Source organism: Cyanistes caeruleus, chromosome 6 (assembly GCF_971803275.1).
Source record: "Cyanistes caeruleus chromosome 6, bCyaCae1.hap1.1, whole genome shotgun sequence".
In the NCBI taxonomy this organism is placed as follows: domain Eukaryota; kingdom Metazoa; phylum Chordata; class Aves; order Passeriformes; family Paridae; genus Cyanistes; species Cyanistes caeruleus.
Window position 1 is genome coordinate 683,165 of NC_141706.1, and position 22,048 is coordinate 705,212.

Sequence of the window (22,048 nt, forward strand, 5' to 3'; positions counted from 1 at the left end):
ACACTTTTCACAGGAGGAACTCTGCAACACTGGGACTCCCTTGTCCTCCCTCTTTCTGAACAACAGCCCAAGATACAGAACTGTATGATGGGAGAATCGCTCAGATTAATAATTCCTGACGATTTTAATTCCACACTTGCCTGCCAGAGCAGATCCTGGAGAGCCTCAGCCCCAGCAGTGATGAAGGGGAATGTTCCAGGCACATCACTCCCAGAGCACAGCTGCAAACCTGACCCTGCCACCCACCCCAGGCAGAAATTCCACCCACAGCTCAGCTCCAGCCCCAGCACACCTCAAATAAAAATCAAACAAACGCTGCCCCTTGTCAAGGCAGTGAGAGCACACTCTGGGCCAGCTCTGTGGATCAGTGTGGGTTTATTTCTTCCCTCAAGTTGTGATCAACTGAAAAACCTCAGGCAAAATTCCAAAAGTTATCACAGTAGAACTCTTGAATCAGCAGATGTACTAGGAAGAAAGCAAGCCTCTGGTATGTGTTTTTCTCTGTTTTGTTGTACAAATACATTTGTGAGGGGGTTTTGTTCCCCCTTCTTGCTTTCAGCTGCACAAGTAAATAAAGATATAGAAAAGCTGCACTGAAATTCTCTCTCAGGATGGTTATTTTGTGAAAATGTTTTTCCAAGTTTGCCTTGGACTTTTCTTTGCAAGGGAATAAAGGTGTTTTTCCCAAGGTGAATAACTAACATTTGCCCTCTCCAGCTTAACTGGCACACAGGGATGAGCTGAACTCATCAATTTGACTGCCATAATAAATTTTAATGTTCTGCACACCCATTTTCTTACTCTTATATGACTGAGCAAAAGAACAACAACAAAAAAACCCAAAAACAAACCAAGCAAAAAACAAGAAAAACCTTGTAAAAAGAGAATACTACACGTTCATACCAATCTGGTGGAATATACAGAATAAACCACTTGGGCTTTTCTGTACTCTAAAACTCAGCAGTAATTGCTCCAGCCATACTTATCAAAAATTGGTCAAGGAACAGGCTAGAGATTGTTCTGGAACAACAACAGGGTCAGGGTGGAATTAATTGCTATCAGATGCATGGTGAAGCAGATTATCACTGACTGTGGCTTTACTGAGCAGGCCAGCAGGATTGCAGGAGTCATTGGGATTAAGAGTAAAGCACTGTGCAATTCAGAAAAGATAATGTTCTGTCTGGAGAACTTCCAGCTCCAAGACAAGGAAAGGAAAATAATTAAGTAGCTTTAGAAAGCAATTGGGAGGTTAATCTAAGGCAGCATATATTCTCACAATCAGAAAAATCAAACATGCAAATCTTGGATGCTTCTACTCTCAAGAGTCATTATGGGGAAATCTGTGTGTGGAAATGGATGTCCAGAATGTGCATTTCCACTAATTAAACTCCTGTCTCAGTAACTTTATTTTCTATGAGAAAATATCTAACTTTTATAACTCCCTTTATTAAAATTCCTGAGAGCTGTAACTCAGAGGAACTCAGGGGCACACAACGTGCCTTGGGATGCTTTTTGTGACCTGTGCAGAGGCACTGGTGGAGTGAATAAAGCTGCAGGACACAGAGCTGCCCCTGATGTTGTCTGTACCTCAGGCAGGCAATAAAGGCAGCCCAGGAATCGATAGCTCCAGACATTCCAGCACTGAGGCCATCAGCACAAGATTAATGAAATTAAGATATGAACAGAGTAAATGGCAACCCAGCTCTTCCAGAGGCTGCACTGCAGCTCTGAGTAAACAGCAGGCAAAGGCACCAGGGCCAGGCTTTCAGGGAGGAAGGGAAGAGGTTTTGCTTTTAAACACACATTAGAAACTGGAGATTCCTGAGAGAGCTGTATTAATAATTGAACAGAGCTTCTGGGTTGAAAAACCAACCAATAGCATACATTAAAATCAGATATTCCTTAAGAAATTGACAGATGTGGAGTTTCAGAGGTTTTGTATTCACATAATACATAATAATAATAATAATAATAAATAAGAATTTCTATTTATATCCCTCTTATTTGTCATTATGCTATCAAATTAGTGCTAAACTCCAGAATTTTTAAACTGCAGCTCCTCACAGTGTTGTATTTAAAACTTGTAATAATTCACAAAGGAGTTGTAACCACATCTCCCACTTACCTAGCAGAATTGTCTTCATTGTTCTTCCACAGAAAGATTTATGTGATTACCTTGGTGTGAGGGTTGTGGTTTGCTTTTGTTGTTTGAGGGTTTTTTGTAATCTGTGTGTAAAGAATTTCATGAAAGTGAAATTTTAAAAGAAAACCAATTGCCTTCTGTCAATAACTGCTGGGCAGCTCTCACAAAGCATGGATTGAAATGTGTTTTACTGTGAAAGTATCAGCTCACCACAATGGACAGGAATCCTCGTTCATGCACAGCACTGTTACATTTCTTAATGGCTTTGTTGCCTCCACAGAAAATTTTCAGACTTCATTTGGGGCAGTTCCCCTAACAAGGAATAAAACATTTGCTACAGCACTAAATTACATTACAGACAGCCACAGAAAATATATGCTTTACACAGCAAGCAGGCTGTAGTCATCAAATGAAATGAGATTTTTTTACAAGTTTCAGCCACTGTCAGGACAATCCAGAGCTCTACAAAAGCTGAAGTTTTGCCAAGGTGCTACAAAGTGCAGAGCTGACAGCACCAAAACCTGAAGGACTGTCAGAGTTTCCCTTGCCAGGCCAAACTTCACCATTTCTGTCTTTTTCCTGGACATGGAAACCCTGCAAGTGTGCCTGCTCTGCCACCCTGAAACAGCACACAATTGCAAAAGGGAGCTTGAAACTACATCTGCACCGTAAAAATCTGTTCCCAGAAAGAAACAGGCGCCTTCCTTGCACATCTTTATTTCTTCCTTACGAATTTAAAAGTTCAGGGGAGTATTCCCTGTGCAGAGCAAGAAAAGGAAATGCATCCACACCAGTGACAGAAACAAACAGCACCAGGGCCCCAGTGCCACTGTGAACAGAACTGTCACAAGGTCAGCTGGCACCTTCCCAAAGCAGCCAGCATACAAACTGAGCCTCAGCAAGAGGAGAGGAGTGTGTCCTCTGACAAAGAATTTTCCCAACAAAAACAGCAAAAGAATTTCCATTATGGCAGGAAAAAAAAACACACTTATTAAAAATGTAACAATATTTATCTTCCTGCTGCAAGCATTCTTTTAGCCATGCTGTTTATTGCAGAAGGCCCCAAACAGTGTTAAGTTTCTGTGCTTTGCTGCACAAAAATATTCTTATCCAGGCTGATTACGATACAGCCCAAAAACAATTTGCCATGTAAATATAATGACTGATTGAATTTGACAAGCCTCCTTCTAGAACAGTAAACACTGAAGCTTTTGTTTAGGGATATTAATCAGCTCAGCAAGCTCAACCTGTCACCTGTGCCAGGATGGAAGAAAAATCACCCCCAGCTGCTGGCAGAACAGCCAGCAGTGATGTCCAGAGGATACTGATGGTCCAAAGGAGCATTCAGTGAAAGAATTACTCTGGATCCCAGCATCCCAACAGGCAGCTTTCCACCAGCACTCATCTTTCCTGTAACTCATCATCCCATTAGCAATAATGATCCTGCTCCAGTGGCTGTGGAGGCCCAGATGGAAATCTGGGAGAGCTTTCTGCCAGCTGGGAACTGCAAATCCAGAGAGATGTTGTAATTCCCTACACACAGGCTCAGAGGCCTGTCTGCACCTTAATACAGGGTGAAGACAGCGCTCACTACACTGAGAATATTTTATGTCTTGGAAAGCTGACTTTAATTTAAGAATGATTAGAAAACAGATATCAGGGAATAGTACACCAAAATTCTGAGCCACAGCTTGGCCATCAGCAGGTCTTGCTGACATCCTTATTTCCTGCTGCTCAGTGGCAAAGAACTTTACTGACAATTGGTTTTCAAGTTCAGGTTCCTGCAGAAGGGCAAATGATCATGTAAAAATCAGCTGGCTAACTGCAGTGATGAAGTCAATGCTCTGAGGAATGCCAAATGCCACCCACAGCTGTGAAATGCTGATTGCTAAATGGAGATTGCCACACGTGCTGAGCAACCAGGAACAGCCTTCAGCCAGTGACAGAAACGATCCCCAGGAATTCTGACACTGAACACTTGCTCTGTCCCATTGGGATGGTGTGGTTGGAGATTCCCAGCCTTGTAATAAATAAGCCTAAATGTGTAAAAGCTCAGCCCTTCCCACTGACTGAGGCTGCCAAGCTCTGCAAGTGTGCAATGTTCCATCCAGGCTTCACTGACTTCTGCATCCTCTGGTCCTTGCAAACAGCACAGCTGCCTCCTGAAATGAAGACTGGAGTGGTGAACACCCATCCTGATGTTTCACTGTCCCATTCCCAGAGATGCTGAATTCCAGCTGCTCCATTTCCTACTCACAATTTCAGCCACTCTGAAAGCCCAGGTCACCCCATCAAGCTGAGCAAGAGGTCAGCCAGCTCAGATGATCTCCTGCAAGTGTCTGGAAATATCAAAGTACAGTTTTTGTCTCATTTGCTGATCGTGCTGATGATTTTGCTGTGTCCCAGTTTCTGGTCCACGTGCAGTGAGAGCTCAGTTCAGCTGATGGAAAGGAAACACCACAGCACAGACCAGCATCACCAGCTCAGCACAATGAACAGCCCCATTTCTGCTCAGAAACCCTTCCCAAAAGCACAGGAGGGACCTGGGACATGATGAAATAAATCAGGTCACTGAGCACACGAGCAGATAACACCAGTTTTCCTTTGGACTTAATTCTGGGGTTAATGCAAGCACTTTTGAGAATCTTGCAATGTTCAGGGAATTAGTGGGAGCAGGTGAGTGTTCTTTCCCAGGCACCCTGTCTGACAGTGAATGTTAATAAATGCAGCTTTTCCACTGGCACAAGAGAGTACCAGCAGTGTCTCCCTCCATTAGCTGGAGGAGACATACATGGACATAGTTATTTCCAAGATATTAATCCTCAGATTCCATCAGTTTGATGGCTAGGTTCCAAAGCTTCTATAAAGGTAGACAGATTGCTTTCTTAATAATTCAGATTCAGAAGTAAAAACAGAAAGCCTATGAGATAACCCAGTAGGTATCTCATTCCTCCTTTTAATGCCAACATTACTGGTAAGAATTTTAACCAAATACATAATAACTAAAATGTATTGTGTGAATGCCTCAGAATTTCTATGAGCTGGTGTTTTACCCCCAGCTCCCTGTGGGAAAATCCTGATCCTCAAGCAATTTAATTTTTTTTTTTCTTGGAAAGGTAACACACACCAAAGGAGATAAAGCAGTGAAGGCTCCAAAGTAACTTACAGGAAAAAAATCAAAACATATCTCAGAGACCTGTAGAAATGGGGCTTCCAAGTTTTTCAAAACCACCTCACTGAAATTCTGCTCCTCTGACAGCTGGTGTTTTGTCATCATTTCTAATCTGAAAGATTTTACTCACACTAATGATTCCACTGCACTTTTGTGCCAGGTAAGAGGCAGTGGCTGAAGCGTGTCAGGGCAATCAAGAGCCAATTTAAAATGTGTGAATCAACAAACAAAGTCATTCAAGAAGGTGGCCACACTGAACAACTGGAATCAGCTTGCACTCAGCCCCTGGAGCCTTTCTCCCAGCTCTCAGCTCAGGGCTGAGGCATCCCGAGAATGGAGAATGGCATTCCTGAGGAAGGAACAAGGGGCTGCTCCACCTGCCTGGAAATCCAGTTACAACAAGAACACAAGGAGACTGACCCTGCCCTTGGGGCTTTTCAGTGAACTGGATCAAGTTGCTATAGAGAAATGAATTTTCATTCCCCCTTATGCTGTTTTGCATTGTAAGTACCCACTGAAATCTGGCTGCTTACAGAGTTTAGCAAAGACATTTTAGCAGCCACTTAGTTACCAAAAATCTCTTTCAAGGAGATAGGCAGCATGGGCACTGCTGTTTGCAGTTTGTTGTTTGTAACAGATGTGCCATGGCCCAGCTTCCCTTTTCCTGACAGCTTTTATCTGCCAGTTCCCAAAGTCCACCAGCTGAAAACTCCAGACTTACTACAACACAGCAGCACAAGGTTTAAATAATGAGATTAATGGTGGGGGGAGGAACCATCCCTAGGAAACACAAGATATTAATAAGTTAACTAATGGGAAAAAATAAAAAGGGGAGAAGTGGTAAAGGGGAAAAGGGGAAAGGTCATCATGCTCTTCACTGGGCCTCGAGTATATTCTGCCACATGGCATGGCTGCAGTGGTTAAAACCATTTAAATTTTCAACCAAATTCTAATTGCTTGACTGTAACCTCCTTTGTATCTCTAGTCAATCCATTGTAGTTCACATTTTGGCTCTGGAGCTGCCAAGGCAAGCTGAAACAAGAACACTGCTAGACATGAGATGACTTGAGAACACATCCTGCTCAGGGCTGGGAAAAGCAAGGGGCCAGAACACCGTGCTCAGGTCTCAGCTATCAGTAACAACAGCTACCCTTAGGGGAATGTTTGACCACTTAAGGGGGGGTGCAAGACTTCCCTTTAAAATGCTGGAACTGAAAGATGGGAAATGTAAATGTGAAAATTCCTGCAGTGGGGGCCTTCTACTCCCAGTGTTATTCCTGACATCATAAAACTGCATTTTTATTTTTTTTATCTAAAAGACAGAGCTACCCATTCCAGTGAAATAAACAGGACTTCTTGAGTTTATTTTAATAGCAGTGAAAAGGGTACCTTGTTTTGAATTGGCCCTTCTAGGCAAATTGCTTGAATAAATCCTTCTTGTTGGATGATAATTGAATGAGCATGGGGAATTTTGACAGTTCCAGGTGTCAAGAAGTTGGGAGAAAATAACATCTGTTCTCATCAAATAGCACAAAGGCAAATCCAAAGTCACTCTTAAAAAATGTGTAGCATAAACATTGAACAGAGAGCAGAAGAGATAATTGTTTTTTTAAAGTAAAATGATGCTTTCTCCTTAGCAGAATGTAGCAGAGCTAACCTGCTCCATCCCACATTGCTGCTGCACCATTTCTTTGCTCTCCTGGCTGTCCCTGTCCGGGGCTGGTGCTGTGACTGAGCCCCAAGGCTGTCCCCAGCTGTGTCCCCAGGCTGTGTCCCCAGGCTGTGTCCCCAGGCTGTGTCCCCATGTCCCCAGGCCGTGTCCCCAGGCTGTGTCCCCAGGCTGTGTCCCCTGGCTGTGTCCCCATGTCCCCAGGCTGTGTCCCCAGGCTGTGTCCCCTGGCTGTGTCCCCACGTCCCCAGGCTGTGTCCCCAGGCTGTGTCCCCATGTCCCCAGGCCATGTCCCCAGGATGTGTCCCCAGGCTGTGTCCCCATGTCCCCTGGCTGTGTCCCCTGGCTGTGTCCCCATGTCCCCTGGCTGTGTCCCCATGTCCCCAGGCCATGTCCCCTGGCTGTGTCCCCATGTCCCCAGGCCGTGTCCCCAGTGTGGAACAGGCAGAACCAGAACCTGAGCCAGCCCAGCCCCAGCCTGAACCAGCAGCACAGGGAGCCCATGGCTGATGAGTGCCACTGCCTGCACTCGGGCACGCTGTGTCATGTCACTCCTAATGTCACTTGTGCACTGCTGAATGCGGTGCTGCTGCCTCCCCTGCCCATCCTCACACCTCAGTGAGGTGCTGTGCAGACAGGAGCTGCCCAAGAGCCCCCTCCCCATCCCTGGTGGGACCCCAGGGCAGAGCTGTGGAACAGCAGAGGGGACAGGGAGCAAGTCCCTGCCTTCCCCTGCTCTGCTCCCTCCCACACTGCCAGAACTCAGCCCAGGGGCTCTCTGCTCCACTCCTTCTGTGGGCAGAATGCAGCCTAAAAACATTATTTATTTAGTATCTATCAGTATCTTAAGGTGAGAAAAAATTCTTAGAACAGTCACTCCCAAGTCTTCCTTGCTCTCACTTTCAAATAAAACCCTTTTATCTTTATTTCAGTAACAGAAAGGGTGTGAGTGCCTTCAGAGGTTACTTTACTACTTAGAAGTTGGTTTTAACTGGATGGTCAGAAATGATAATCCAGTTGCTGAAGAAGCAAATACCCAGAACTATCTTCCACTGAATCTGTGCCATCACACAGAGCACTGAATAACTCTTTCTCTCTGTTCCTTCTTCCCCTAAGACAGAGAAACACATTTCTTATAGAAGGTACATGGCATTCTTACCTGGCAAAAACAGACACAAAAAATGCACAAGGTTTTTGCCTTAACCTGCCAAGAAACATTCCCTGTGGCTGACCCAACACTTCAACATTCTGAGAGCTCTTGTTCCTGGAAGCATTCTGCTCCAGCTTCAGGACAGCCACTGACAGCCCAAAAGCTGCTCACACGAAGGTCTTTGTGAAAAACAGCAAGCAGAAAGTCACTGGTGAGTAGAACTAAGCATAACCAAAAAAAAAATCCCAAAAACCCCACTCTCCACAGTCACCCCAGTTTAGTATTTACCAGCTCAGTGTTCCAGCAGCCCTTGGGGCTCAGGGATTCCTGTGTAAGCCACCCTTGGCCCCTGGAACAAGTGCCTGCAGGCAGGGCAGCTCTGCACACCCAGGGGATGCTCTGGGCTGGCTGCTGCCCATCCCTGTCCCTGCCAAAGGGACCCAGGTGCTGAACACACACCACGAGTGTCCTGCCACAGACAACACCTCTCTCCCCACAGGGGCAACACAAAACTGCTCTTTCACCAGCTATTGCAACCTTTTGCCAGACCATAACAGAAGCTTTTGTCTTCCCCTTCATCTCAGAACACAAATAGAAACAGTCTTTGAAATATATTTAGGCTAAACTTTTTTTTTTTTTAAATGGTAATTTTCAGGCATGTTGCCAATCCACTTTTAGCAGATGGTTTGCTATTTAATGTCTCTAGGCAGGCAGAACAGCTTTAATCAATAGAATCAAAAGAAATGTTGAGAAATTACATGCAATTTTAGAAAATCAAAGACATTTCCTTCATATTGTCAAGCCAACAAAAATATATTGACATGTTGTTACTGCAAGGAGCTGAGGAATGTTTCCCACATCACAACACTGAATTTCCTTTTATATGTTTTCAAGTCTCCAGGTTTCCTCATAACAAGGAATTTTACCCTGTCATAAATTCAGAACTTCTCCAAGAGCAGCTCAATTAAGAAGAAAAGAACCCAGGGCTGGATACACACATAAGAAGCTTTCCCTCTGCTTCCTCCTTCAAACAGGACATCAGTGCTGTGGCTCCCCACTCACTCTGGGGCTCTGTTCCACCTGCAGCCAGCCAGGAGAAGAGAGCCAGGAACGGGCAGGGATGAGCCCTGCCACCAGGCAGCACTCAGCTGGGCAGGGAGCACTGCCAGCTGTCTGCAAGGCTGATTCCAGCCCTCTCCAGGCATTTCCCTCCTGTGCCCCGGCAGGCTGCAAGGCTGATTCCAGCCCTCTCCAGGCATTTCCCTCCTGTGCCCCGGCAGGCTGCAAGGCTGATTCCAGCCCTCTCCAGGCATTTCCCTCCTGTGCCCTGGCAGGCTGCAAGGCTGATTCCAGCCCTCTCCAGGCAGTGTTTCCCTCCTGTGCCCCGGCAGGCTGCAAGGCTGATTCCAGCCCTCTCCAGGCATTTCCCTGCTGAGCCCTGGCAGGCTGCAAGGCTGATTCCAGCCCTCTCCAGGCAGTGTTTCCCTCCTGTGCCCTAGCAGGCTGCAAGGCTGATTCCAGCCCTCTCCAGGCAGTGTTTCCCTGCTGTGCCCTGGCAGGCTGCAGGAGATGATGCTGAGATGCGATGCAGATGCGCTCCCACGTGCTCTGCCTCTGGTACCACGTCCAAACCCTTCCAGGGAAGGCTGAGGTCCCTTCCTACCTTCCAGACAAGACACAGGGATCCTTAGCTTAACCCTGTTTTTAGAGAGATATCATACAGAAATTGTTCTAGATATATTTAATGTTCCTGTATTCATTTGCATGCAGAATTCTGTTTTAAATGAGAGAAGCAGAATCAGCAGTGAAGGTGCTTTTAACAAATATCACATCCTTTTATGTAAGAAAGGCAAAGCTGTGCTGAAAACTGTGTGTGTTGATAGAACTGCACTTATAGGAAGTATAACAATGAACCAATGAGATTTAAATGTTTCTATACCAAAAGCTTTCCTGTTACAAAGAGTGGGAATGATTATCCAAAGATAATTCTTCTGCCATCATTTTGTTACAGCTTTTTCTGCTCTTGCTGCTTCTAGTGCCTAAATTTGCCAATCTTCTTGGCATTGGGATTTACACATCCCTTTGGAACTTGTGTTTGGGCCTGCCTATTGCTGGTTTGTTTGGTTTATGTCTCACAGTTTTACATTCATTTTAAACTTGTACAGCTTTACAGCCACATGAAAACATCAGCTAAACAGAAGCATGAAATACCTCATTCTGTTACATCTCTGTTTAATGATGTCATAATCCTTTATGGCTGACATCACGTTGTAAAGTCACAGGGTTCTAACTCTGAAAACACAGGATCAAAACAACAACACACAATTATAATACTGGAAAACAACAGCATCACAATTTTGGTGCCAGGCCCAGTAGTTTGCTTATGCTAGCCTGGCTGCATGCAAAAAAATATTTCTTACTTCATTAAAGGTGCTACACATGTTCTATAAAATCCATATCAATTAAACCAAACAGATATAAATTTCCAATTTTTGAACGCTATATTTGGAGTTAATTAACAATCAAATATTTGTAGCAGTCTACCAGATGTGAAATTGGTTTTGAGAGCGCCAGGAAAGCAAAAAGCAGAAGAGAATCAAAAATGGTGCACTGCTTCCTTCCACTCCATGGAAACTCATTTGCACCAGTTTCAATAAAACCAGTGGAGAATCCCGAGTTTCCACTCAATAGCTGCAATTTCATAACAACTCAAAAAGGATAAAGCGTTCAGGTATTCCTGTGCAGCCTGTGGCTTTTGTTTTTCTCCTCCTTGACCCTCCCTGTCCTCCAAACTGTGAAATGTGAACACATCTTCTAATCAGAAATTCCACAGAAATTACAGCATACTACTCCCACACCCTTCACTTGAGCAACTTAAAAAAATATTCCTGTTAGCACAAGCAGAAGAGGGAAAGGCTGGCATGATATGATCATTCCATATACAGCTGGTAACATTATAAATACCTCAGAGAAAAACAAATACACAGAACTAAGTTATTTTAAAAATGATTCTGTGCTGAGTTCTGCAAGCCCTTTTTATTCTGTGCACAGAGAAATCCCAGAAGATGTTTCCTCCAACCATCATTTCAATGCAATGATAATCCTGTAATGGATGAGTACAGACTCACCGAGTCTGCAGTGCTTGAAAAGTTTATCTGACAGTTTCAAAGGTAGAAGTTACCTCCAGCATGCCAAATCTTCTTGCAAAGCCTCTGGCAAGTCATGACTTGATGCAGAAAGAAAAGCTTCAAAGCAATTTGAATCCACCATGAAAGCAGGGCCAGGTAATTCTCTGCATTAGCTGGATGATTCATGAAAGAGATCTTTAGCTGGATTCACATTACATATGAGCAAGTAACACAGTCTAAAAATCTGTATTATCTCCCTAAAATGAAGACTAGAATGATCATTTATCTATGAAGGAAAAAAAACCCCAGAAATACTATCTTTTTCTTACACTCTTTGGAAAGCTGCTTATAGAAATCCTATTTTCTCAGAGATCACCTGTGACAGCTCTAATCAAAGGAAAATTCAAACATCCACATTTAAAATATGGGGCTTGATTTAGGAGATAGGAAATGTCAGAACCAAAACTACAACAGGATTTCCACACCTCTTCTGACATTACTAACACAAGGTCACGGGGCTCCTGAATTTCCATCATACCAGCAGAGAGTCAGGCAGTCGTGTGGTATTTAAGATTAAATTAATTAATTTAATTGTGCTAATTAAAAGTGTTGGGGGAGCTAGCTAAGCTCACACTTCAGGGCTCATGTCAGCCTCAAATCAACAGATGTGGATACACCTCAGCATCTGGTCCTGCAGGACTCACACAGTCCCTGGGTTATTCCTGAGGGGAGAGGAACCTCGTGTCCCATCCTGAGCAGCTCCAGCAGCACTCACAGAGTCCCTGGGTTATTCCTGAGGGGAGAGGAACCTCGATTCTCCTCCTCTGAGCAGCTCCAGCAGCCACAGCCTCCAAAGGTGGGGCCATTGCAGCTCTCTCCCCTCTGCTCCTGCACTCCTCACCCACAGGGACCAGGGCTTCCAGTGCACATCCATGGCTCTGATCACAGCACACTGGGGTTCTGCCAGCTGCCAAGGCCTTGTTGCCATAGAAATAATGCATTTTAAAAATCTCCTGTGTTTAAAACACAACTGAAGCAGCGACTACAGCAAGAATCCCTCACAGACTTGAGAAGACACGCTGGCATTTCAGAGGCAGAGCATTACAAGGTAGCAGCTTGGACCTTCCACCTTCATATTCTAAACCAGAAATCAGAATATTCTTGTTTGTGGGTTTTCAAAGCCAAGCAAAGGAGATGCTGGAGAACTGTAAGAACAGTTCATGTCATCATGGTTTCAGCTCCTGAACACCTCTGCCTTTCCCTCAGAAAACTGGGGACATCATGTTAAAAACAGCACCTTAGCTACAAAACAGCAGCTGAGCAGAGAGAAACCATGGAGAGCAGAGAACACAGTGCTGCTGACAGAGAACACTGCACAGCTGCAGGACACATCCAGGACACAGCAGCACGCAGGATTCAGCTCCTGAACCCTGCAGTGTCTGCCCACGCTGAGCCAGCAGAGCCCCTGAGCTCTGGTCAGGGTGATAAAAGGAGACCAGAGGTTCCTCAAGGGGGGCAGAGGCCAAGGGCAGCATGGAAAGGAACCTCCAGAGACAATTACAAGGGAAATAACACAGCAGGTGAATGAAAAGGGCTTTGCCTCAGAAGAATGAAGCTGGTTTTCACGATATGAAGGCAGCTTTCACTTTTGTATTAGACAGAAAATAAACTTCATTAATTTTGCTAATTTGGGACCAGTAAATCACCTCACTGCTCTGGCCTCAGGGACAATCCCAAGACACCACAGAGCCCAGTCTGACATCTCCAGGCCAGGTGTGGCTGACACCACAGTCCCATGGCTGTAAGAAACGAGGACAGCCATTAACCAGCTACAGAGGATTCCTGTCCCCATCCCATCCATTAATAGCTGATAACCGAGTTCCTGGGCTGTTCCAAAGACAAACAAGGATCCTCCATCACCCTCAGGAGGCAGCTAAGCCATCTCATCTGTGAGCTGAGCCCAAAGTCTGCTTTTTAAATCACCACAGATTTTCTTTACACACCAAGTCCCTAACATTCAGATGGATGCTATCCACCCACCCCAGCACTCCCCAGCTTGGGCACTCTCACAGTGTGACACTGGAGACCTTTCTGTCGAATGCAGAATTAAAGTAAACTGCTTCTGTGGCTCGTCACAGCCCAGGGAGCTCTGGGGTGGACAGAGGCAGGACCTGCCTTAGGGGATGCCAGCAGAGAGCGAGTTGGGGACAAGCTGATCTCCCACACTGCACACAATTCCCAGCAGCTGGGTGTGAGTCTGGCTTTGTGCTTCATTTCAGATGGATTTACCACTCTTCTGGTCACACAGACAAAAATCACTTCTCAGTACTGAAGTGGTGTAAGGCTGGCAGGAATGACCTCGGCTGGGAGCCCTGCACAGCTGCAGCCCCAAAGTGACACCCCAGTGACACCCAGTGACACCCCAGTAACACCCCAGTGACACCCACCCCAGTGGCACACACCCCAGTGACATCAGTGACACCCCAGTGACATCAGTGACACCCAGTGACAGACATCCCAGTGACACCCCAGTGACACCCCAGTGACAGACACCCCAGTGACACCCAGTGTCACCCCAGTGACATCAGTGACACCCCAGTGACACCCCAGTGACACCCACCCCTGTGACACCAGTTACACCCCAGTGACACACACCCCAGTGACACCCCAGTGACATCAGTGACACCCAGTGTCACCCCAGTGACACAAACCCCAGTGACACCCCAGTGACACCCACCCCAGTGACACCCCAGTGACACCCACCCCAGTGACACCAGTGACACCCCAGTGACACACACCCCAGTGACACCCCAGTGACACCCACCCCAGTGACACCAGTGACACCCCAGTGACACCCCAGTGACACCCACCCCAGTGACACCCCAGTGACAGACACCCCAGTGTCACCCCAGTGACACCAGTGTCACCCCAGTGACACCGGTGACACCCCAGTGACACCCACCCCAGTGTCACCCCAGTGACACCCCAGTGACACCCCAGTGACACCCCAGTGACACCCCAGTGACACAAACCCCAGTGACACCAGTGACAGACACCCCAGTGACACCAGTGACACCAGTGACACCCCAGTGACACCAGTGTCACACTGAGTGAGGAACCTGGCGCAGAACAGCTCCTCCCTCGCCTGCTCAGCCCGGGCACCCTGCTCAAACACTGCACTGAAAACCCCTCCTTCCACTCAGGCTCTGCCATTATGCAGAGATAACAAATGTCAACAAAAATGAACTTTTTCAGAGAAAAAGGCAAACTTCTCTAGCCTAGCAATGAGGGATTTGTGGAGGGCATGGAAGTCACAGCTCTGCTCCTGATTAATTTTCTTAACCTTCTGTTGAAGACTTCTTTCATGTGAACTACAGAAATTGTCATGATCGAAGGAAAAGGAATCCAGGTCAATTCCCTTCCCAACTACAAAGCCATCATTCACCCTCACTCTGTGGCCAAATAAAACTTCTCTTGTTTCTGTCAAAAGAAACAATCTCAAATAAATCTGCCATGCCATTCTCTGAAGAAGCAGAGAAATCTAGATGGCAATCAGGAGAAAATCAGGAGAATGGAAAACAAAATAAAAAGAGAAATCTCATTCTGAAGACAACAGCTTTAATCATCAAAGGAATCATTCAATATCCAGCAACAAAACCCAGTTACCTTAACAAGGCCAAGCTACCACTCCTCAGTTTTGCCCTCTGCATCCTAACCCCAGTGCCATAAATCCTCAGTGGAAGAACCAGCAACAAAATAATTAAAAGGGAGGTAAAGATATTAAAAGCACTAAAATGTTAATTTTAAGAATAGTAATAATATACTATCAAGGTGTAGTCAACATAAGCAACAACATTATCTTCAGTAGGTTGTCCTTGAAATACCTACACCTCCAGTATTGCTTGAAAATCTACAGCAAATGAAGTCCTCCAGATTAAATAACTATATTAAGGTTTCTTTAGTGTGCTCATCCCTAAGCATGGAAGAACATGAAAGTTAAATTCCAATTAATCTGCACTGACATGCAGCCATCCAGAATGACTTGAGAAGTCACAGTGTGAAGAGGATAAATAATGGGATTGATGCTGCCTGTCTCACATTTGCGAGCAGCGCTTCCCCTGCAGCCGGGTGCCCTGGGACAGCAGATCTGCTACAGACAGGGGACACAGAGCCCTCTGCACTGCAGCGAGAGCTGGGTGCTCTGGGGCTGCTGCCTGCTGCTCAAGCCTTGCTCGGTAAAGAAACATGCCTAATTGCTTTTGGGCTTGAGGGAAACAAGCTGCGGGGATTTGGCCATGAGTTCCTCCCAAAAGGAAAGAACTCAGGAGTAAGAGGCGTGGTGGAGCAGCAGTGTGAGTCCTGCCGAGCTGACTTTATGGAACCCAGCCAGGGTTAGTGGGCCAGGCTGCAAAAGACACACAACAGTCCTCTTGGTGTCTGGGATCAAGAAATAAAGGGTAGGTAAGAAACACAACATTTACCTACTCAAATCTTTCCCAGGCTAAAATTAAGAATGTGCTCCCAAGCTCAAAACACACAGTTTCTGAGAGCAAATAATTTCAGCCTGACACAGGGACTGAGGGAATCACACACTGGGGACCTCTCCCTCGCCCAGCTGACCACACAGGGTGATCAGATTTCCAGCTCTGGGACAGCTAATATTAGCTCAAGCAAATCCACACAGCAAATCATTCTAAGCAGCAGAATGAAAGATAATGTAAACAACTCTTCTCTTTCAATTCTTCCCAAGTCCACACAAGTCCTGATATTCCTCTGACAGGAACAGATGCAGCAGCTTGCCAGGATGGAGGAGCAAAGTCCTAGCAGGACACAGATGTCTCAGTAACCATCCATCAACCTTAACTAAAAATTCAGCTAATTCACAGAAATGAACTGTGTGTTACAGCTTCCATTCAGATCTAGCCCATGTCTTAAGTGCTCAGTAATTCTGTTTAGGCCCAAGGGGTTGGGAGGAAGGATGGGGTGGGGGCTAGGAAACAAGTTCATGTCATATCCTTCACTGTCTATAATCTTTTAAGATAATTCCACAACAGAAACATCATCTGGTTAAAACTAGTAAGGCTGAAAAATGACATTGTGGAGTAAGACAGGATGATGTGCAGCGGTGTTCTGAGTGATGTGGCTTTAATCACAGCTTAGCTTTGCAAGGAAAATTAAACCATGAACTATGAAGGCCTAAAGAGAGGCTGCAGAAAACACATTTCTCCCTTTTGGCTGGTGTTTTTCACTTTGTTGCTGATACAAACTCAGGATCAGACTAAGAGCAGCCTGTCCATTCCCTTGATCTTCCAACTGCACATACGACTCAGTGCAAGGTTTTGGTGTCAGAGCCAATGCATGATGCATTATTAAGATGAAGGATATGTTGTGATCTCTCTGAAGCACTCTCATATTGATTTTAATAATGTGAGAGTGTTTGGGGGTTTTGAGCCAGTTTGGTGTTTGGGAACTCAACAGAACACGGCTTTTTTATCCCATTTAACACCTGTTAACCTCAGCCCTGTAAAGCACACTTTCTGGGAATGAAACTCAGTGCTACCACACGGTCCATGTGCCACACACCTCTGCAGGCATGGAAAGGGCTGCATTCTGCATCAAACTACCCATCTGGTCCTCTGCTCAGTTTCTGTCATCCCCATAAGCACAGACACAAGTTAACCTCCAGGGAGACACCATCCTGTCTCAAACTCCAGCGGAGGTGGGAAGCACAGGTTTCTGTCAGTGGGCTGCCTGCTAGCACCCAGCTCGTGCTGCTGCTGGGATTTGGGCTGGGGGAGCTTTCGGATCTCATTCACTCCACAACCCCACCACACTGCCACAGAAAATCCTGCAAAAAGGTAAAGTCACTCGGCCAGAGCCATCCTGTGAGCGGCGTCTGGCCACAAGCCAGGAAAACTCGGGATTGCCAGGTTTCAGCCAGCTCAGGTTTCAGCATCGAGCTTCAGCTCCACAAGGTTCTTCTCTTTAGGGCCCAGATTTCCCTGTCCATACAGTTCCTTCCAAACACAACACGGACCAGCCTTGATCCCCCCTGAACCTCTCTTACCTGGAAATCTCTTTTCAGTCTGACACTTTTCTTGCCGTGAAAACAGATTTTTAAAAATACATGCTTTAAAAAGGGCTCTGTATGAAGGCACATTTTATTTCTTCTCATTTCCAGGACACTTTATAAAATGTTACAAGATTGCAATTTATATGCTTAAGGAATTCCCAGATGGCATCTAACCAAACAACTCAATCAGAAAGCAAATTAAAATGAAATATTAGCACAACCCTGTGTGTGAAATGCAGCAGCTAAAGCTCTCTGGCGTTTGCAGGGTATCCTATGGAATGTAATTCCATTACCCGTGCTAATTTCATGCCTGCTCAGCACTGCAGAACATCTGAGCTACTGAGACCTCTCTCCAACACAAAAAAGGAGTGATCCAAGGAAAAGTTTAGTAGAAAAGTACAGATAAGCCTTGTAACCATGTCTGGAACCATTGCAGCAGCTGGTTCACTCAATTTCTGGCAACAACTCTCAAACACAGAATTTCTTAAAGCTAACCTTCAAATCAAACCCAGCCAAGCTTGGGACGTTTCCTTCAATAACTTCAGTGAGTTTTGCACCATGAGCCAGAATTCACAGCATCTTGCAGTTCCAAGCAAAATCTGATTAAATTAACGCCCTAATCTGCAGTATTTGCCACAGGAGTTCCTGTGAGAACCCCAGTTATAATTATTTGGCAAATAAAAGTACGGAAAACCCACTTTGAGCTAAGGATCTGTGATTTTTATTTTACTCATTTATTTATCTTAAACACAAAGTAGTTTCAATAAGGCATGAGAAGCTTGTAAAGCTTTTTTTAAACCCCCTAATATTTTAGTACTTATCACCAAAATGTTCACTTAGTTAATTCTGAAAGACCCTCTTCAACTTTAAAAGAAGCATTATTTGAGGAAAAGAAAATCTAGCCTATGGCTTATGGATAGTCACCAAAAAACCCCAAAAACTTATGTTCTAACCCATGCAACACTGTCCCCTGATTCAGGTGCACATTTTCTGTGCTGCTCTAAGAACTAGTGACCAAAGGCACCAATATGGTTAGTTTCCTTGAAAACAGTTTTGTTTCCTTGAAAACAGTTTTGTTTCCTTGAAAAGAGTTGTTAGTTTCCCTGAAAACAGTTGTTAATTTCCTTGAAAACATTTTTGTTTCCTTGCAAATAAACAAGGCTATTTGAGTTTGATGCCAACAAACCTGGAGGAGTTATGCTCCAGCCTCATCAGGGAAGTCAATTAACTTTGTGAAAATCCCTGCCTTGATGTGTGCTTCCACAGTGCACTCCACTGGCACACAGACAAGAATACATTGCCTTTTAAAAATCCATTTCGGGAATCAAGAAAAACTTAAGGGCTGCATGATAAAGCTTAAAACTTGAAGAAGCTGCTATGACCCACTCTCCAGGGAAGAAAGGTGGGAAAAAATTAAAAGCAGCAGCATTTTACCCCTTTGAGCAAGATGACAAGACTGTGTGAGAAACGAGTGCAGCCACAGAATGAATGGTGATATGCCATGTTTAGAGAGCTGTTAGCACAAGGCAAAGCAAAGCTCCTCAAAGTTCTGTGCTCTGACAAGCGGGGAAGGCCAGGGATTTCCCACCCTGCTCGCTCCATTTGCTTTGTGTTCCCAGAGCACTCAAAGCTGCCTGGAGTGAGTGGGATTTGACAGGAATCCTTCACCACATGGTGTATTCTCCTTTTCCAGGTTTAGCAGAGACCAGAACTGGGGTTTGGCCGTTCAGAGGAGGTTATGCAGAAATAGAGGAAGATGGTTCCTCTAGATTTTGTACAGGTTCTCACCTACCCCAAGCCTCCTTTACCATCCAGCTCGCTTGGCAGGCTGAGAGGGTGACGCTGTGACACCACGCAGGTGATGAAAATATAAAGGAATACCCTAAAGATCCCCTAGTAAAGCAAAAGTCATGTCAAATCTCAAACTCACAGGAAATGACCGCATTGCCTCCCGGTGCCTCCCCACTCCCAGGGCACCCATTAGAAGGCATCACACAAAGGGAGAGTGCCCCAGTTACGATCCCAGAGGGATTCTAACTCCAGCGGCACCGGGGGAAAACCTTCATCATCCCAAGGCACGCAGGGACAGCGCGGATTAGCGGAGCCGGGCTTAAAGGGGGACAGCAAGAATTCCACTAGCAGCGGACCGCTTGGAAAAAAAGCAACAAACAGAAACAGGAAAGAAAATAACAATAAAAAAAGACGAAAGCAGCAAGATGCAGGATGGGGAGCGGGTCCCTGCCCGGGGAAGGCACAGGCCGGCGGGAGCTGGGGCTCCTTCCAGCTCCGGGAGGGCTCGGGGAGGGATCCGGGAGGGATCCGGGAGGGATCCGGGAGGGCTGCCCGGCTCCCCCGGGAGGGCTGCCATGCCCGGCTCCCCCGGGAGGGATGCCATGCCCGGCTCCCCCGGGAGGGCTGCCATGCCCGGCTCCCCCGGCAGGGATGCCGGCTCCCCCGGCAGGGCTGCCCGGCCCCGGGAGGGCTGCCCGGCTCCCCCGGGAGGGATGCCCGGCCCCGGGAGGGATGCCCGGCTCCCCCGGGAGGGATGCCCGGCTCCCCCGGCAGGGATGCCCGGCCCCGGGAGGGATGCCCGGCTCCCCCGGGAGGGATGCCGGTGGCTCCGCCGGTCGCGACAGACGCGACGCTCGCAGCCGACACTCGGCGGAGGGGATGGAGCCGAGCACGGCGGGCGGAGAGGGGAGAGCAGGGCGAGCAAGCGGGGACGAGGCGGTACCTTGGATGTGCTGCTTGATGACATTTTCCAAATGGTCCAGCCTTTCTATAATCCTTAAAGTGTCCCCTTTGTCTTCCTCTAACTTTTTTTCTGAGATCGGCTCCTGCACTTTCACATAAACACTGGCAATGTAGTTGGTGACCCAGCCCACGTACAGCAGGCAGACGATGTTAGTCATTCCACTCAAAATCACGCAAGTGGACACTAAAGTTTTGGTTTTCCTGGTGCACACCATCCTGCGATCCCTCCATATAGCTCCACAAATCCTGCGATCCAGAACACAAAAATAAGCCGCGACGAAAAGAAATCCTTTCCCCCGTTTCCCCGACACGGAGAGCGCTCCGAAGTCAGGAAATTTCCACGCAAAAAGTTCTCCGGTCCAGGGAATAAGAAGCACTCGCCGCCTACCGAGAGGGAGCGGCGGGGGCGGGGAGGGCACGGAGCGGCGCGGCCAGCAGGCAGCGGGGCTCAGGAGCCTCCCCCCGGCCCGGCCATCCCCATCCCCATCATCATCCCCATCCCCATCCCCATCCCCATCAGCAGCCCCGCTGCCCGGCCCCGCTGCCACCGCTGCCGCTGCCCATCGCGGCCGAGCCCCGCGCCGAGCAGCGCCGGGAGCGGAGCCAGCCCGGACTGACGGGCCCCGGCTCCAATGGCAGCGGCGCAGGCGGGGCGGGGATGGCGGGACACACCTGCTCCGAGCCCAGCCGCCCTCCCTCCCTGCCTGCCTGCCTGTCTGCTTCACTCCCTGCCTGCCTGCTTCACTCCCTGCTTCACTCCCTGCTTCACTCCCTGCCTGCCTGCTTCACTCCCTGCCTGCCTGCTTCACTGCCTGCTTCACTCCCTGCCTGCTTCCCTCCCTGCCTGCTTCACTCCCTGCCTGCCTGCTTCACTGCCTGCTTCACTCCCTGCCTGCTTCCCTCCCTGCCTGCTTCACTCCCTGCCTGCCTGCTTCACTGCCTGCTTCACTCCCTGCCTGTTTGCTTCCCTGCCTGCCTGCCTGCTTCCCTCCCTGCCTGCTTCCCTCCCTGCCTGCCTCCCTGCCTGCCTCTGCTTCCCTCCGTCCCTCCGTGCGTGTCCCGGTGGGTGTCCGTGGCCGTGCCCGGCTGCCAGGCAGCCCAGCCTGCGGGGCTCTGCCCGTGTGCCCGAGGGGTGCCCGGAGCTCTGGGCTCGGCTCTGAGCCCCGGGCGGGACCGGCAGCACCGGGACCGGCAGCACCGGGACCGGCAGCACCGGGTGCCTGCTCGCAGCCACCCCGGAGAGCCCCGGATCCCCCCGTTCATCCCTCCCCAATCTACCCCTTCATCGCTCCCCGATCCCCCCGTCCATCGCTCCCCGATCCCCCCGTCCATCCCTCCCCGATCCCCCCGTCCATCGCTCCCCGATCCCCCCCGTCCATCGCTCCCCGATCCCCCCGTCCATCCCTCCCCGATCCCCCCGTCCATCGCTCCCCACCCCGCAGGGACACGCTCCATCCCGGAGCATCCCGAATTAGTTTCGGTAACTCACCATTCAGCTCGGCATAGCCGTGCTGCTCTCCTCCCTTCACCTCACATTTTACATTCCTTTTGAAAACGCGTTAAAAAGGCAAATTCCCCTCAATATGAAATCTCGCTGATTTGAGAGAAAGGCACATGATGAATCTTTTCCATTCCTATTAAATAGGGACTTTTGTACTATATGAGATCATTTTCTTTTGATAGTCTCGAGACAGAAACGTCACCAGCATATCCAATATTAGAAACAATGAGGCACGTGTTAATTAACATTCTAAAATTATTTTAAATACTTTTCCAGTGCAAGCAAGAACATCAAACGTTGTGGATGGACTGCACTCTGTAGTCACGCTCCAGAGCTGACTGTGCCACCAGGGTTTGCCAGCGTGCACAAAGCCCAGCAGGGTACCGGGACTTACTGCTCTGAAACATAAATATGTGAGTGTTCAAACCCTTCAACAGCTCCAGGGTACACTGCAACAG

The 22,048-nt window shown here is 47.5% G+C and overlaps 1 protein-coding gene and 1 long non-coding RNA gene across 8 annotated transcripts in view; both read right to left on the reverse strand.

Annotated features, from left to right (window-relative positions):
* The window catches only part of GALNT18 (polypeptide N-acetylgalactosaminyltransferase 18), a 195,208-nt gene extending 173,474 nt beyond the window's left edge, over positions 1-21,734 (reverse strand). The window contains exons 1-2 of one of the 6 annotated variants that reach the window (XM_086894579.1): positions 21,579-21,734; positions 20,070-20,335 (exon numbers count right to left, since the gene is read on the reverse strand). In XM_086894579.1, the coding sequence (XP_086750705.1) occupies positions 20,070-20,304 (235 nt within the window). In that variant the 5' untranslated portion in view covers positions 20,305-20,335; positions 21,579-21,734. The other 5 variants (XM_086894583.1, XM_086894582.1, XR_015288470.1 and 2 more) reach the window with 5 other exon arrangements.
* On the reverse strand, positions 9,395-13,748 carry LOC111930846 (uncharacterized). Of its 2 annotated transcripts, XR_015288481.1 has the most exons (4): positions 12,969-13,748; positions 11,316-11,435; positions 10,346-10,426; positions 9,395-9,797 (listed from the first exon to the last, which is right to left on the reverse strand). It is a non-coding gene; the product is annotated as an uncharacterized LOC111930846 (long non-coding RNA). The 2 variants fall into 2 exon arrangements; XR_015288480.1 differs by having other exon boundaries at positions 9,395-10,426.
* Positions 21,735-22,048: the final 314 nt, after the last annotated feature.